This window comes from Diceros bicornis, unplaced genomic scaffold (genome assembly GCF_020826845.1).
Source record: "Diceros bicornis minor isolate mBicDic1 unplaced genomic scaffold, mDicBic1.mat.cur scaffold_67_ctg1, whole genome shotgun sequence".
NCBI classification, from domain to species: Eukaryota; Metazoa; Chordata; class Mammalia; order Perissodactyla; family Rhinocerotidae; genus Diceros; species Diceros bicornis.
In genome coordinates, this window is record NW_026691553.1 from 2,671,980 (window position 1) to 2,686,152 (window position 14,173).

A 14,173-nucleotide genomic window follows, 5' to 3' on the forward strand; every position below is an offset into this window, starting at 1 on the left:
AACCTTAGAGTAAATGCTGTATTGGGTTAGAAGGTGAAGAGTGGTCTTGAGCGGTGGGGGGAGACCATGGTCCAAGTGGTCAGGACCCCTGGGAGGGGAGTTAAAGTTTAAAATAGGGGAGCCAAGCCCACACTGAGATGACATTTGAGCAGAGACCTAGAGGAGGAAGGGAACCAGCTGTGGGGGTTCCAGGGGGAAGGGTGTTCCAGGCAGCAGGCACAGCCTGTGCAAAGGCCCTGGGGCAGGACTGGGCCTGGCCTGTTAGAGGAACAGCGAGGAGCCCGTGTGGCTGGAGCAAAGGGAGCGAGGGGGAGAGAGGGAGAGAGGGGACAGGGCAGGTTGTGCAGGGCCTGGGGGGCCATGGGCTTCTCCCCCGAGGGAGAGGGAGCCCTGCAGGGCTGTGGGCAGAGGAGGCGAACCTGATTCAGGGGCTCACAGGCGCCCTCTGGTGGGGCTGCGGGGAGGACAGACTTTGGGGGTGAGGGCGGGAGCCAGGGGACCAGGGCGGAGGGAACTGACCTGGTCCAGGGGGGCGATGATGGGCTGGACCAAGTGGAGGCAGAGGGGGGAGAAGTGGGCGGGTCTGGAATAGACTTTAAATTGATCAAACCCCAGTGTTTTGAGGCTGGCACCTGGAAGGATGGCGTTTCCATTTCCTGGGGAAGTAAGGGGAGGATTCTAAGCTCATGCCTGGTTTGGGGTGCCTCGTCTAAGTGTAGACGGCAAGGGGCAGCGGGACCCCGAGTCTGGGGCTCAGGGAGGCCCAAGCTGGAGACAGGACTGTGGGCATCACCGGGTGTAGACGGGGTTCCAGCCCCGACAGTGGACGAGGCTGCTGGCGAGGAGGGGGGCCGGTGGAGGGAGGTGGTGCTGGGGAGGTGAGAGGGAAGCCCAGCGACGGGGTCCGGGGCCACGCGGGGACACACAGAGGACGGAGACAGAGATGTGACCAGCAGGTTGGGACACTGGGAGGTTGCCTCGGGCAGGCACAGTTCCGGGGGCAGAGCCGAGAGAGGGAGCTGTGAGGGTGTGACACCCCTTCCCAGGGCGGCACGACAGGTGGCGGGAAGGGGTGGGGTGTTTCTCTTGTTTTTGAGAAATTACAGCCGTCTGTGCTGCTGAGGGGAGGAGGGCTGAGGCGCTGGCCGGGCTGGCGGGAGATGCAGGATGGGGAGCCCGCGACCTTGTGAGATCCCAAGAAATCCGTGTTTGTCGTTGGGTTCCTGGCACAGAGCTCCTGAGACCTGTCATCTCCCAGGTGACGGGTGAGAGGAGCCCCCCCACCCCCCGAGTCTCTGCCAACAGGGCTGGGGGCTGCACAGCTTCAGGACGGGGCAGGGCCAGAGGGACGGAGCTCTCGTCCTCACCCCGACCGCCGAGGGGTCTGGGGATCAGGCGATGCCCTGAGCCCTGGACCGTGGGGTCTCGCTGACCCCGGTGGTTCGTGTCAGGACTAGACTGGACTGTTGGACGCCCCACTGGCATCCGCAGACAGAACTGTGTGGAAACCCACACCTTTGGTGTCAGGAGGGCTGTGAGCAGAAGAGACCGTCGCAGTGCACACAGGCCAGAGCCGTGGTGCCCGAGGTCCCCCCCTCTTGCATCCACATCCTCGTGTGATCCCCTCCACCAGGGATCAGGGCTGCTGTGGACCAACGGAAAGCAGCAGGAATGGCACTGTTACCCCCATTTTACAGAGCGGTAAGGGGGCTGCTTGAGGCCGCACATGGAGGAAAGCAGGAGGCTGGGATGGGAACCCACACCCGGGGCTCCTAGCCATACCACTAAACCCCTTCCCCTATGCCCCCAGTGGGGGCTGGGTGAGGATCTGGGGAGGCCAGGTTGATCCCTGGAGGGGGCTGGCTGGGCAGTTCTCACCCGCCCGGAACTGGTGGTGAAACAGGGGCACGGGTTTGCGTGGGTCACGCAGATCCCAGCTCTCCAGACGCCCCGCCCCCACATTTAGACGTTGCATGAGAGCAGACGACTCGCACCCCGCCCGCCCCCCAACACAGTCTGAGAGTCATCGCTTGGCAAAAATAATTTAATGGTCCACGGGGGCAGTGCCCTGGGGTCAGCCTGTCCCTCCCCAGGCCCAGGGACCCCTCCGCAGGCCCGTGGGGACGGGGTTCCGGCAGCGCCTCTCATTCTAGGGAGCCCAGCCCTGCCCCGCCCCGTGCCCGGGAGCCGGTGCCGGGCCCCGGGTGGGGGACGGGCCCGGCGGCGTGCGGTGGCCTCAGGGGTCAGGGGGCGCCGGCGGCCGGGCCCCCGCGGCGGGGCGCAGCCGCTCCAGGCCGTCTGCGTACTGGAAGGCCGGCCCCGCCTCGTGCGCGCACACGTCCAGGGCCACGGCGCAGCTCTCGCGCACCACGCGCTCGGGGTCGGCCGCGTGCGCGCGCAGGGCGGCCAGGCAGGCGGGCCGCGCGATGGCGCCCAGGGCCTCGGCGCACTCGTGCCGCACCATGGCGCTCTCCGCCCGCCGCGCCAGCGCCGCCGCCAGCGGGGCCACGGCCGCCTCGTGCCGCAGCTGCCCCAGCACGTAGCCCACCTCGTGGCGGAAGAGGGCGCTGCCGCAGCGCAGGCCTGCGGACAGAGGGACAGGGCGCTGCGGCCTCCTCCCCGGGCCCAGGGACCCGCCCGCCCCCGCCTCCCGCCTCTCCCGGGGCGCGCGTGCTGCACCGGGGTCGTGAGCTGGGGAAACTGCGGCCGGGAGGCGGAGACGCCCTGCCCGCGATCAGACGCCACCTGTGAGGCAGAGGCGGGGGCTGAGCCCAGCCCACCTGCCCGCGCAGCCCTGCCCCCCAGCATCGCCCCCGACGAACCCGGCACGCAGCCCCTCTGCGCGCCGCCGGCCTCCCCCGGTCCCCTGGGATCCTGCCCCGGCCCGGGGCATGGCGGCGGCCGGGCATCTCCCTGTGGGCCAGGAGTGGGCGCACCATGGCATCGGGGCGCAGGGGACCACGGGATCCCCAAGTCCCCTCTGCTCCTTTGCAGTTGGGGGAACCGCGCGCGGGCCAGCGAGGCAGCACGGGGCGCCCTGCAGAGCTGGGATGAAATGACCCCGATAATAATAACGGAAGGGGGTCAAGGGCGCTGGGGTCGGATCCCAACTCTGCTGCTCGCCCAGCGCTGTGTGACCTCGGGCAAGTCTCTGTGCCTCTCTGGGCCTAGGCTTCCCCATGGAGGACTGGGGATAACGAGGCAGCTCGTGGAAAGCCGAGGGGAAGCGCTGGGGCCGGGCCCTGGGTGCTCTGTGCTCCATGTCACGGATGCGGCCCTGAGCCTCCCCCGGGGGGGCAGTGACCGTGACCCCACCCCGGGGCCCCTCCTTACCCTCGGCCAGCGCCAGGGCGGCCTCCTCGCCGCCGGCGTTGCGCAGGGCGAACATGGCTCGGTAGCGGTCGAAGAGCGGCCGGGCCTCGTCGAGCAGCACCTCCCGCAGGCGCCCCACGTCCCGCTCCTCGGCCGGTGGGGCCGGGTCCACCGAGAGGTAGGGCCCCACGGGCGCCGGCTCCCCGCCGCGCTGCTGCAGCCACTCCAGCCGCCGCACGGCCAGCTGGCACGTCTCAGCCACCTGCAGGAGGGGCGCGCAGAGCTGTCGGTCCCGGGCTGGCGAGGGGGTCACGGCGGTGGGCACGATGAACCCCCTTCTCCACCCTCCGGGGCTCGAGGGTTAGCTGGGGCGAGATGACAGACTCAAAAACTCACTAATTATTCTGGGTTGGAAATAAACCAGCAGGGCTGATGGGATTAGGGAGTGACGAGGGGCTCAATGTGGAGGTAAGGTCAGAACCAAGGGAGAGTGGGAGCCGGGTGGAAACAGCCTGTGCAAAGGCCCTGAGGCAGACCCACGCCGGACACATCAGGGAAGAGAGAGCAGGCTGAGCGGGAGCAGACAACAGGGGTGACCTGAGGTGGTCGGGCCAGACTATTAGGGCCTGTGGGCCACGGTGAGGACGTGGGACTCTGTCCTAAAGGAGATGACAAACCACAGAACAGGTCAAGAGACTTAAGCATTACGTACGTCCCCTGGCTGCCAGAGGGGGGACTAAGGGTGGGACGGGGGGGTGGTCGATAAGGCAGAGGGCAAGTGAGAAATAACACACGCGTCCACACGAGGACTTGCATGCGCATGTGCACAACAGCCAAAAGGGCAGGAACAGTACAAACGCCCTCAGCTGATGATGGATCCACACGTGTCTATCCACACACTGGAACATGACGCAGCCATGAAGAGGAGTGAGGCCCTGACACAGCCACACCGTGGATGGACCCTCAACACACGATGCTCAGGGAGAGAACGAGACACAGAAGGACACACGGTGTGTGATCCCATTGATGTGAAATGTCCAGAACAGGCACATCCACAGACAGAACGTGGGTTTGTGGTTGTCAGGGGCTGGGGGAGGGGATGGGAGTGACTGCTGTTGGGGACAGGATTCCATTTTGGGGGATGGAATGTTCTGGAACTAGATAGTGGTGATGGTTACACAACTCTGGATGCACTCAAAACCACCCAAGTGTACACGTTCAAAGGGTGAAGTCTACGGTGTGTGACTTATATCTCAACAAACCCGTTATTTAAAGAAAAAAGAAGTAACGGCGGCAGGGAGACCCCGGAAGAGACCGGGGGTGGCGGGAGCAGAGACAAGGGGGTGGGATGGGGGGATCCTGGCGGAGGGTGATGAGGAGCCAAGCTCGCCTCTCTCCGGAGTCTCCCGCCTCCCTGGGCAGGCGGTCACCCTGGCAACCAGACACAGGGTCTGCGCTGGGCCAGGCGGGGCGGGGAAGGGCTGGTGCTGGGACCCCCGATGGGCGGGGGGCCGCGTTACCTCGACGACAGGGTCGCTGGCGTACTGCTGCAGGATCTCCAGGACTGCCGGGTCCCCGATGGCCCCCAGGGCCTCCCCTGAGAAGAAGCAGGCAGAGCCCCCGTTGGTTGGCTGGGAAACGTCCTGGATGCCCCGGGGACCAGCGACGTCCCCTCCTTCGTGCTGCCCTCCCCACGGCTCTGCCCGTGCTGGGCGGTCCCCCCGACCCCGATGGATTGGAGCAGGAGGGGGTACAGCCCCCACTGGCCCATCAGAGGCCCTGCCCCAGAATCCGCACTCGTCTGGAACTGGGCTGGCACACAACCCGGCCCACGCCCCCAGAGCTCATGGCCCAGACGGGGAGATGCAGACAGCATGTCATGACAACCTGGGGACACAGGTGACAAGAAGCTCTAAAAACATCTGGAGGAGTGGGAGAGCCCCCTGGAGGAGGAGGTTTTAAGCTTCAATGTCGGGGACAAGGCTCAGCTGACCACGGCAGGGCTTGACCTAAGGCCTCTGGGTGAGAGGGGACGGCACGTGCCAAGGCCCTGAGGCGGGTGGAGTGGGGTCGCCAGCAGGCAGTGGCAGGCGTGCAGAAACTGGGTGGACCCCGTCAGCGGGTGCTGGACTGGGCAGGGCCTTGTGAGCCACACGGAGGAGCCTGACCGTTTCCCGTGGGCGCAGATGGGTGCTGAGCAGGGGAGAGACCCGAGGCCTCCTTCGGTCAAGTCCTCGTGCTTTGCAAGATGGCGGAGGATGCTGTTGCCCGCAATTGAGAACACCCTCCTGGAGCTGAATCTGGGTCAGATCCCCCTCCTCTGCCCACAGCCCTCCAGGGCTCCCACCTCCCTCGGGGGAGAAGCCTCCCCGAGGCCCCCCAGGCCCTGCACGACCTGCCCCGTCCCCTCCCCGCCCTCCCTCCTCCCTCTCTCCCCCTCCTCCCTCTGCTCCAGCCACACGGGCCTCCTTGCTGTTCCTCCAATGCACTGCGCCTGGTCCTGCCCCAGGGCCTTTGCACAGGCTGTGCCCTCTGCCTGAAGCACATTTCCACAGCTACTTCCCCCAGGTCTCTGTCCACCGATTAAAAACGGCACCACCTCCGGCCCCCGCATCCCGTCCTCTGCTTTATCATTCTCCTTGGCTCTTATGTCAGTGTTTCCACAACACGGCCGGGCGTTCTGCAAAATCACACGCTCAAAATAGCAGAGCTTCCGGGAAGAGCGGGGTTTGGGGCAGAATGTGCTTTGTAAAGCAAGCTCCAGCACAGATCAACAAAGGGATGATATTTTACGACACGTGAAGTTCAGATCTCAGCGCCCGTGAAGGTGTACCGGCCGGGCACGCCTGTCTGTCACGGGGTGTTTGGCCCCGGCCCCGCACTCACCCGCCTCGTGGCGCACCATGGGCTCCTGGCGGGGGTCCCGCAGCACGCCCACCAGCACGGGGATGGCCCGCGTGTCCTGCATCTGGCCCAGGCAGTAGGCCAGCTCGTGCTTCAGTAGTGCCGAGTCGTCGTCGAAGGCCCGGCTGATCCAGGCGATGGCGCTCGGGCCGCCGAGGCCGCGCAGCGTGAAGAGCGCCCGGAAGCGGGCGTGCAGGGGCTGCGCCGGGTCCACCAGCGCCTGCCCGATCGCCTCCACCTCCTGCTCTGTCACCATGGCGCCGCCTCCCTGTGCCCCCGGGGCCACCGGAACCTGCGGAGGGAAACAGAGGCAGGTTAGAGGGTACACGACCAAGCCAGCTCCCTGCCCGCTCACTGGCTGGTTCCTTTCCGTCCGGCCCTGGGCGGGGGGTTTCTGGGTGGAAAGCCCGCTCCGGCCTCGCCTACTTGCTGTGTGGCCTTCTGTAAGTTCCTTTCCCTCTCTGGGCCTCTCGCCTGTACATCGGCAGTGACCTCGGCTGGTCTGCTCTCCACACAGCAGCCAGAGGGACTGTGGCGGCTGGTCCCCTAGATGACCCCAGTGACCCCCACCTCCCGGTATTCATGTCCTGTGCAGCCCCTCCCACCGAACCCGTGTGAACAATGGGATATGGAAGAAATGAGTGCGTTTGGAGGGTAGGTCGTAAGAGGCACAGGGGCTCGCTCCTCCCTCTCTGTGGGGAGGCTCAATCAGCTTTATCTACACCGTGAGGAACCGAGACCTCCCGCCAAAAGCCAGCAGAGAGTGGCTCCTCCGGCCCCGGTCCAGCCTTCAGATGACGCAGCCGCGGCCAACGTCTTGACTGCGACCTCCCGAGAGATCCGAGCCAGAACCACCCAGCTGAACCAGGCCCGGGTCCCTGGCTCACAGGAACTGTGGGAGAGAATGCTGACTGCTGTTAAAGCCACTAAATATGGGCTAATTTGTTACTCAGCACAGGTAACAGATACAGGAATCCTTTCAGTTTATAAACTGGACATTTGACTCCCTTGCAAAATCCTCCTATGGCACCTCATTACTCCAAACTCCTTGATGGTCCCCAAGGCCCCGGCCCCTCCTCACCCTCACTTCCTCCCTCTCTCCTACTCACTCATTCCACTCCACCCAACAGGCCTCCTTGCTGCTCCTCCAACACACCAAGGCACAGTGCTGCCCCAGGGCCTTTGCACAGGTTGTCCCCTCCCTCAGGAACACTGTTCCCCAAATGCCCCCATGCTCACTTCCTTGGGCCTCAGTGTCGCCTCCTCTGGAAAGCCTTCCCTGATCACAGTCTTTGAAGCTACTCTTCATCTCTTTCCCTTTGTTCTGCTTTATCTTTCTTCAAAGCACTGACCACCACCAGATAGTGTATTGAACATTTATCAGTTTAGCTGCTGATGGTGGGTCTTACCCCTCACTAGAACATGACAACTCTGAAGGCAGGGACCGAGTCTCTCAGAGTCACCACTGTACTCCCTGCACACAGTAGGTCCTCAATAAAAACAATAACCATAACAGTAATAGCAGCCAACATTGACCTAGGAGGAGCTCTGCACCAGGCACCTCTAAGGCCTTTCATGAACTCACCATAACCCTATGAGACAAGCAATAGGATTGTCACCATTTTATAGGACACCACAGCCAGGCTGGGAGAAGGCTCCCGCTCCCCGTCCTCTGGACCAATGAGGACCCAGTAGACGCTTCATAAACATGACAAGCAGGCTGTGGCGCGCCAGCAACCCTCTGATCCCAGCGGCCTCAGCGGGGCCGACCGGGTTTAATGAGGGAGGTGCAGCTGCCTGAGCACAGATGACCATCAGAGGAGGTGACATCTGGGAAGAGGGATCATCAGGGACCACAGACGCTGGGAGGGAGCAAGCTGGCACAGTGTTAGGGACCCTCGAGCCCGACTCTGTTCTACACAGACGAGCAGTGACTTGTCTGGGGATGCTCAGCAAGTCAAGGGCAGAGGGCACCCAGCACTCCTGACTCCCCGTCTGTGCCGGGCCGCCCTCAGGACACCTGGGAAACGCCCCCAGCACCTCCTCATCCCCGGAGACCTTCAGCTCCTGGGAAAGAAGGGAAATCTGGCCAAGAAGGCAGCTCCAGCGACAAGAGGGGAGTGAAGACGAGAGGAGAGCTTGTAGATTTCTCGGGGGACCTGAACTGGGGCAAATTCTGAGTTTGGTTTCTCCATTTGGAATAAAACTAGGAACAGCTCCCAAGTCTTCGGTTTCCTGCGAGCCTCTGCTCAGACATTACGTTCTCGGGGAGGCCTTCTCCGACCCCCCGTTTTAACCAGGCAAACCCTGCATTCCCCTGCCGTCCCCATCGCGGCCGTCTAACAGCTCCTGAGATCCTATATATTTTAAGGCTCTGTTTCTTACCAGAAAGTAACCTCCATGAGAACAGGGTTTTCTAAAAAAAAAATCTACATATATAAAATACACACATATCCGTATATATGCATATACACGCATATACGAAACCAGAGCTGGCATGAAATCCTTCTGCGGGGAGCCCGACACCCCCTGTGCTCAGGACGAGGGAGGGTGCACCGAGCCGCCTGGAAGCCCGCAACTCACGCCTTAGCCCCGTTTTTCAGCGGGAGGGGAGACAAGGTGGACGTGGGGCTGAGGGGATCGGCCCCCAAACCAAGGCACAACCCGGGAAGCCGCTCACCCCCGTGAAGGTGTCTTAGAGACAGGCAGGATGCAGGGATGGAGGAATCCCTCTACACCCAGAATTCCCGACACAAAGATCTCTGGTAACCAGATGCCCCCCAGAGAGGGGTCCCCCCACACGGGATCCCTCTCCGTGGAAGAGATCCCCAGGAACTGATGCCTCAAGATCTGTCTACGCGGGTCCCCCAGGACTGGATCCCTCACCGGCTGGTGCTCCCAGAAACCCGAGAAAGGGGTCGCCCGACATGGGACTGCCCCCCCCCCCCGGGCGCGCGCGCTGGCTCCCCAGGGATCCCCAGAACCCGGGGGAAAGAGCTCGCCGGGACTCAGGATCCCTCAGGCGGAGGCCCCTAAACCCCCCAGCCAACGAATCCCGGATTCTGGGCCCCCCAGCGAGGCATCTGCCCCCGTGCCCGCCCGCCAGGGCCGACCCCGCACCGTGCTCCGGCCGCCGCCGCCTCCGCCTCACCAACCGCGACGCGCGCCGCGCGCTCTGGGGGCCGCCATCTTGGCGCCCACGTGACCGGGCCGGACGGCACCAACGCAGCGCCGCAGGGGGGGAAGCCAGTCAAAGTCTTCGCGGCCGGGGGCGGTCTGGAAGCGCGAGTCGGCTCAAGGTCTAGCGCTAACACTCACACACCAGGCGGAGTCTAAGGACTTCCCTCAAGGAAGGGGAAGGGAGACTTCCCTCCTTTCCCCGGAAGAGATTCTCTTCGGCCTCCCCCCCCATTCGCCAGGTGGAATGGTTTGTGCCGATTCCGCCCTGAGCTGAGCTGGGGGCCCTGTGTTTTGCGGGTCAGGCTGATGTTTACGTGGAGAGTTTCCCCGTGGGGTGGGGGCTGTGTTGACTCTGGAAGGCCACAGGGCAGCGTGCCAGGTGTGATCGGCCCGAGGATGCTCGGGGGGAAGGAGATAGGCCCAGGGGTGCAGGAAGCAGATATGGAAGCCACACCCAAAAGCAAGGCTGTGTACACAGGGAATCTTGAACCTGCAGACTTGTGAGAAACCGATAGCAGGAGACAAGTCTGCACCTTCCCGCACCTTCTGTGGCTCCTCTGCGCTTGGCCCTGCAGGCCAGAAGTCCAAACTCAAGGTGTCAGCAGGTCATGCTCCCTCCGCAGGTGCTGGGGAGGACCCTTCCTGCCTCTTCTAGCTCCTGGTGGTGGCCAGTAATCCTTCGCGTTCCTTGGCTTGTAGACACATCCCTCCAGTCTCTTCCCTCGTCTTCCTGTGTGTGTCCAAATTTGCCTCTTCCCAGTCGCTGGATCTGGGGCTCACCCCACTCTAGTAGGACCTCATCTTAACTTGATTCCATTTGCAAAGACCCTGTTTCCAAATAAGGTCCCATTCGTGGGTACCAGGGTCCGGACTTGAACATGTCTTTTGGGGGGAACACAACTGAACCCACCAGGCTTTGTTAACATTTCCAATCTCAGCTTGGGCAGCCTACTGGCCCCTGCCCCAACCCAGGCCCAGTGAGAGACTCCCTCTGGGCTCCTGGAGCCCCCTGCTCTGTCTCAGCCCCCAGGGCAGAGCCCAGGCAGGAGTTATTGAATGTTTACCGGCTCTGTCACCTCTGTGGGCTTCTAGTTTGTCAAAACGTGAACCACTGCTAAAAGACGGCAAATTAAATAGGAATTAAATGATGCTTTCTGCAAGTGGAACCGGAGAGAGGAAGAAATTGGCTCAGCAGTGTGGGATGTGAGCGCAAAGTTGAAGAGGGTGCCTGATGTGTAGGTCTGCGCCTGGGATCCGAACCCGCAAACCTTGGGCCACTGAAGCGGAGCTTGCAAACTTAACCTCTACGCCACTGGGCCAACCCTGAGATCAATAATGTTTAAATGCAATTTTTTTCTTTTTAAAATTGACATTTCTGTTGAGATCATTGTAAAGTGACATGCAGTTGTAATAAAGAACAGAGAGGATGCAGGGTACCCTTGCCCCAGCTTTCCCCAATGGTAGCTGGGTGCAAAACACACACAAACCCCTAGTATAATATCATGACCAGGATGTTGCTGCTGATACGATACACAAATCTCATTCAGATTTCTCAAGTTTTACTTGTACTGTGCTCATTTATGTGTTTGTGTGTCTTAAATTCTATACGATTTATTGCTGTGTAAATTTGTGTGTCCATACCACAATGATAATACAAAACAGTGCCAACACCGCAAATGTGGCAGGCTGACTAATGACCCTCCCCAAAGACAATCCTTAGCGCCTGTGAACATGTTATTTTATGTGGTATAAAAAGGACTTTGCAGGTGGCATTAAGTTAAGGCCCCTGAGATGGGGATGACCCTGGATTCCCCAGGGGCCCAGTGTCATCACAGGTCCTCATCAGAGGGAGGAGGAGGGTCAGAGGCAGAGAGAGACGGGAGACGCTGCGCTGCTGGCTGTGCAGACGGAGGACGGGGCCCCGAGCCCAGGACGCGGCCTCTAGAAGCTGGAAAAGGCAGGAGACGGTTCTCCCTGGAGCCTCCAGGAGGACCAGCCCCGCCCACACCCGGAATTTAGCCCGGGAAGGCCCATTTCAGACTTCTGACCTCCAGAGTGGCAAAATAATACATTTTTGTTGTTTTTAGCCACTAAGTTTGTGGTCATTTGTTAACAGCAGCAATCGGAAACTAATGCACAATGATCTCCTGTGTTGCCCTTTTATAACACACCCCTCCCTCATTAATGCAATATTTTAAAAAATCAAAATTAATGCAAAAAAATCCAAATTTGCAACCCAAGTGTCCCTCGACTAATGATTGGATAAAGAAGATGTGGTATATATATACAAGGGAATACTACTGAGCCATAAAAAAGACAAAATCGTCCCATTGGCAACAACATGGATGGACCTGGAGGGTATTATGTTAAGTGAAATAAGCCAGAAAGAGAAAGAGAAACAGCATGATTTCACTCATACGTGGAAGATAAACCAACACACGCAGATAGAACAGTTTGTTGGTTACCCGGGCAAGGGGGGTGGGGGGTGGGCACAAGGGGTGGAGGGATGCACTTATATGGTGACTGACAAACAATAATGTACAACAAAAATTTCACAATAAAAAAAAAAAAGATACAGCACGTGGACACCGTGACTCAGTTCCTGCTGGCCCTTCAGCTTTTACTTGGCAAAGTCCCAGGAGGATAGAACAAAGATTTTGAAATAAAAATCGTGAAAAGAAAAAAAAAATCAAAATTAATGCAAAAAACCCAAATTTGTAAATAAAGCCAGGATCCAACTTTGCACAACTCACGTCCCTGGCCTCACCCTAATCCCAGCCTTGTTAGATGTTGTCTTTGTTTCAAATAAAGTAACCAGGGGCTGGCCTGGTTGCATAGTGGTTAAGTTCACACGCTCTGCTTTGGTGGCCCGGGGTTCATAGATTCGGATCCCAGGTGCAGAGCTACACACCGCTCATCAAGCCATGCTGTGGCGGCTTCCCACATACAACATAGAGGAAAATGGGCACGGATGTTAGCCCAGGGCCAACCCTCCTCACCAAAAGAAAAAAAGAAAAGAACCAAGCCAGATGGGAGAGGTGGAATTCCAATTCAGATAAGATTTGCTCACTTTCTTTTCTCCCTGAGTGCTAATCAAGTCCTGTCTGAAATGAAAGTGAGAAGTATCATGGATTTGGACATTTTTTTCATCACCATCAGAATTTGTTAAAAATGTCTAGTGTGTCTAACTTGTTTTCTTTAGTCCTACATGTCCCATTTTAGCTGGAATGTTGATCGTCCTGGTTTAGAGTGAGGGGCAGTAAATATTACATACGTGTTTACTGAACCTGGTACTGAGCTGAGGAAAGAGATAAATCAGAGCTAGTTTGGAGGTGTAGATATTCAAGAAGTTTCTTTATTCAACATTTATTGACCTCCACTCTGTGCCTGGCCCTGCTCTGGATCATCTTGGTCCGACAGAATTTTCTACAGTGGACATGTTCTATATCTGCACCATCCGATCTGCACCATGGCAGCTACTAGCCAGACGTGGCTACGGAGCATTTGAAATGTGGCAATGCCAGTATGGAACTGAATTTTTAATTTTTAAAATTTTAAGGAATTTAAATGGAAATGGACAAATCAGATACTCAATTCAGTTACTGGAAAACTTGAGGTTGTTTTTTTTTTTTTTTGCTGATGAAGATTCACCCTGAGCTAACATCTGTTGCCAATCTTCCTCTATTTTGTATATGGATTGCTGCCACAGCATGGCCGCCTACGAGTGCTGTAGGTCTGCACCCAAGAACCGAACCTGGGCCGCCGAAGTGGAGTGCACCAAAGTTAACCCCTAGGCCACAGGGCTGGCCCCTGGAAAACTTTTAAGCATACTTGGAACACCTAGGGTATGTGAATCTACTTTTTCCACTATACATTTTATAAAATACACAGATCGAATATTTCTGATGAAAATTAGCACCCAAATTGAGATAGGCTGTCGGTGTACAATACCCACCAGATTTTAAAACTTAGTATCAGAAAAGTAACATAAAATATCTTGTTAATGTTTGTTGATTTTGATTACATGTTGAAATGTAAATACTTTTGACATATCAAATTAATAAAATATATCATTAAAATTAATTACACAGGGGCCGGCCCAGTGGCACAAGCGGTTAAGTGCGTGCGCTCCGCTGCGGCGGCCTGGGGTTCGCTGGTTCGGATCCCAGGAGCACACCGACGCACCGCTTGGCAAGCCATGCTGTGGCGGGGTCCCATATAAAGTAGAGGAAGATGGGCATGGATGTTAGCTCAGAGCCGGTCTTCCTCAGCAAAAAGAGGAGGATTGGCAGATGTTAGCTCAGGGCTGATCTTCCTCACACACACGCACACAAAAAATTACACACTAGTTTCTTTGTTCTTTTTTAAATGTGGCTACTGAAAAATTTTAAATTACGTGGCTCACATTGTGTTTCTGTTGGATGGCTCTGCTCTAGACCCTATGGTGGTTGCAGAGTTCGCTGAAATCAGATAAATGTGCATTATACAATATATATAATTTCATACCAAATGAATGAATGAAGAGAAATTATGTCCCACGGGGTACTCTTTTCTTTCAAACCTTTGCCCAAATGTCATCTTTGCAGTGACACCTTCTCTGATCACTGTATTTGAGACTGTAACCTGTCACCCCATCTTTCCATTTTTTGTTATTCTCCATAATTCAACTCCAGGCAGACAGGAATTTTTTTTATAACAGCTTTGTTGCGATATAATTCACATGTTATACAATTCACTCATTTAAAGCGTATAATTTGGTGGTTTTTAGTGTGTTCAG

General features: G+C 58.0%; 1 protein-coding gene across 3 annotated transcripts; it reads right to left on the minus strand.

The window, feature by feature from the left end:
* Positions 1–142: 142 nt before the first annotated feature.
* On the minus strand, positions 143–9,444 carry DOHH (deoxyhypusine hydroxylase). 3 transcript variants are annotated; one of them, XM_058537576.1, is made up of 5 exons: positions 9,337–9,444; positions 6,199–6,508; positions 4,833–4,909; positions 3,334–3,574; positions 2,029–2,583 (listed from the first exon to the last, which is right to left on the minus strand). In XM_058537576.1, exons 2-5 carry the CDS (start codon positions 6,470–6,472, stop codon positions 2,237–2,239), a joined length of 939 nt encoding a protein of 312 aa, XP_058393559.1. In that variant the 5' UTR covers positions 6,473–6,508; positions 9,337–9,444; the 3' UTR covers positions 2,029–2,236. The 3 variants fall into 3 exon arrangements, with proteins under 3 accessions (XP_058393560.1, XP_058393559.1, XP_058393558.1); XM_058537577.1 differs by lacking the exons at positions 2,029–2,583; positions 9,337–9,444 and adding an exon at positions 143–656 and having other exon boundaries at positions 6,199–6,719; XM_058537575.1 differs by lacking the exon at positions 9,337–9,444 and having other exon boundaries at positions 6,199–6,718.
* Positions 9,445–14,173: the final 4,729 nt, after the last annotated feature.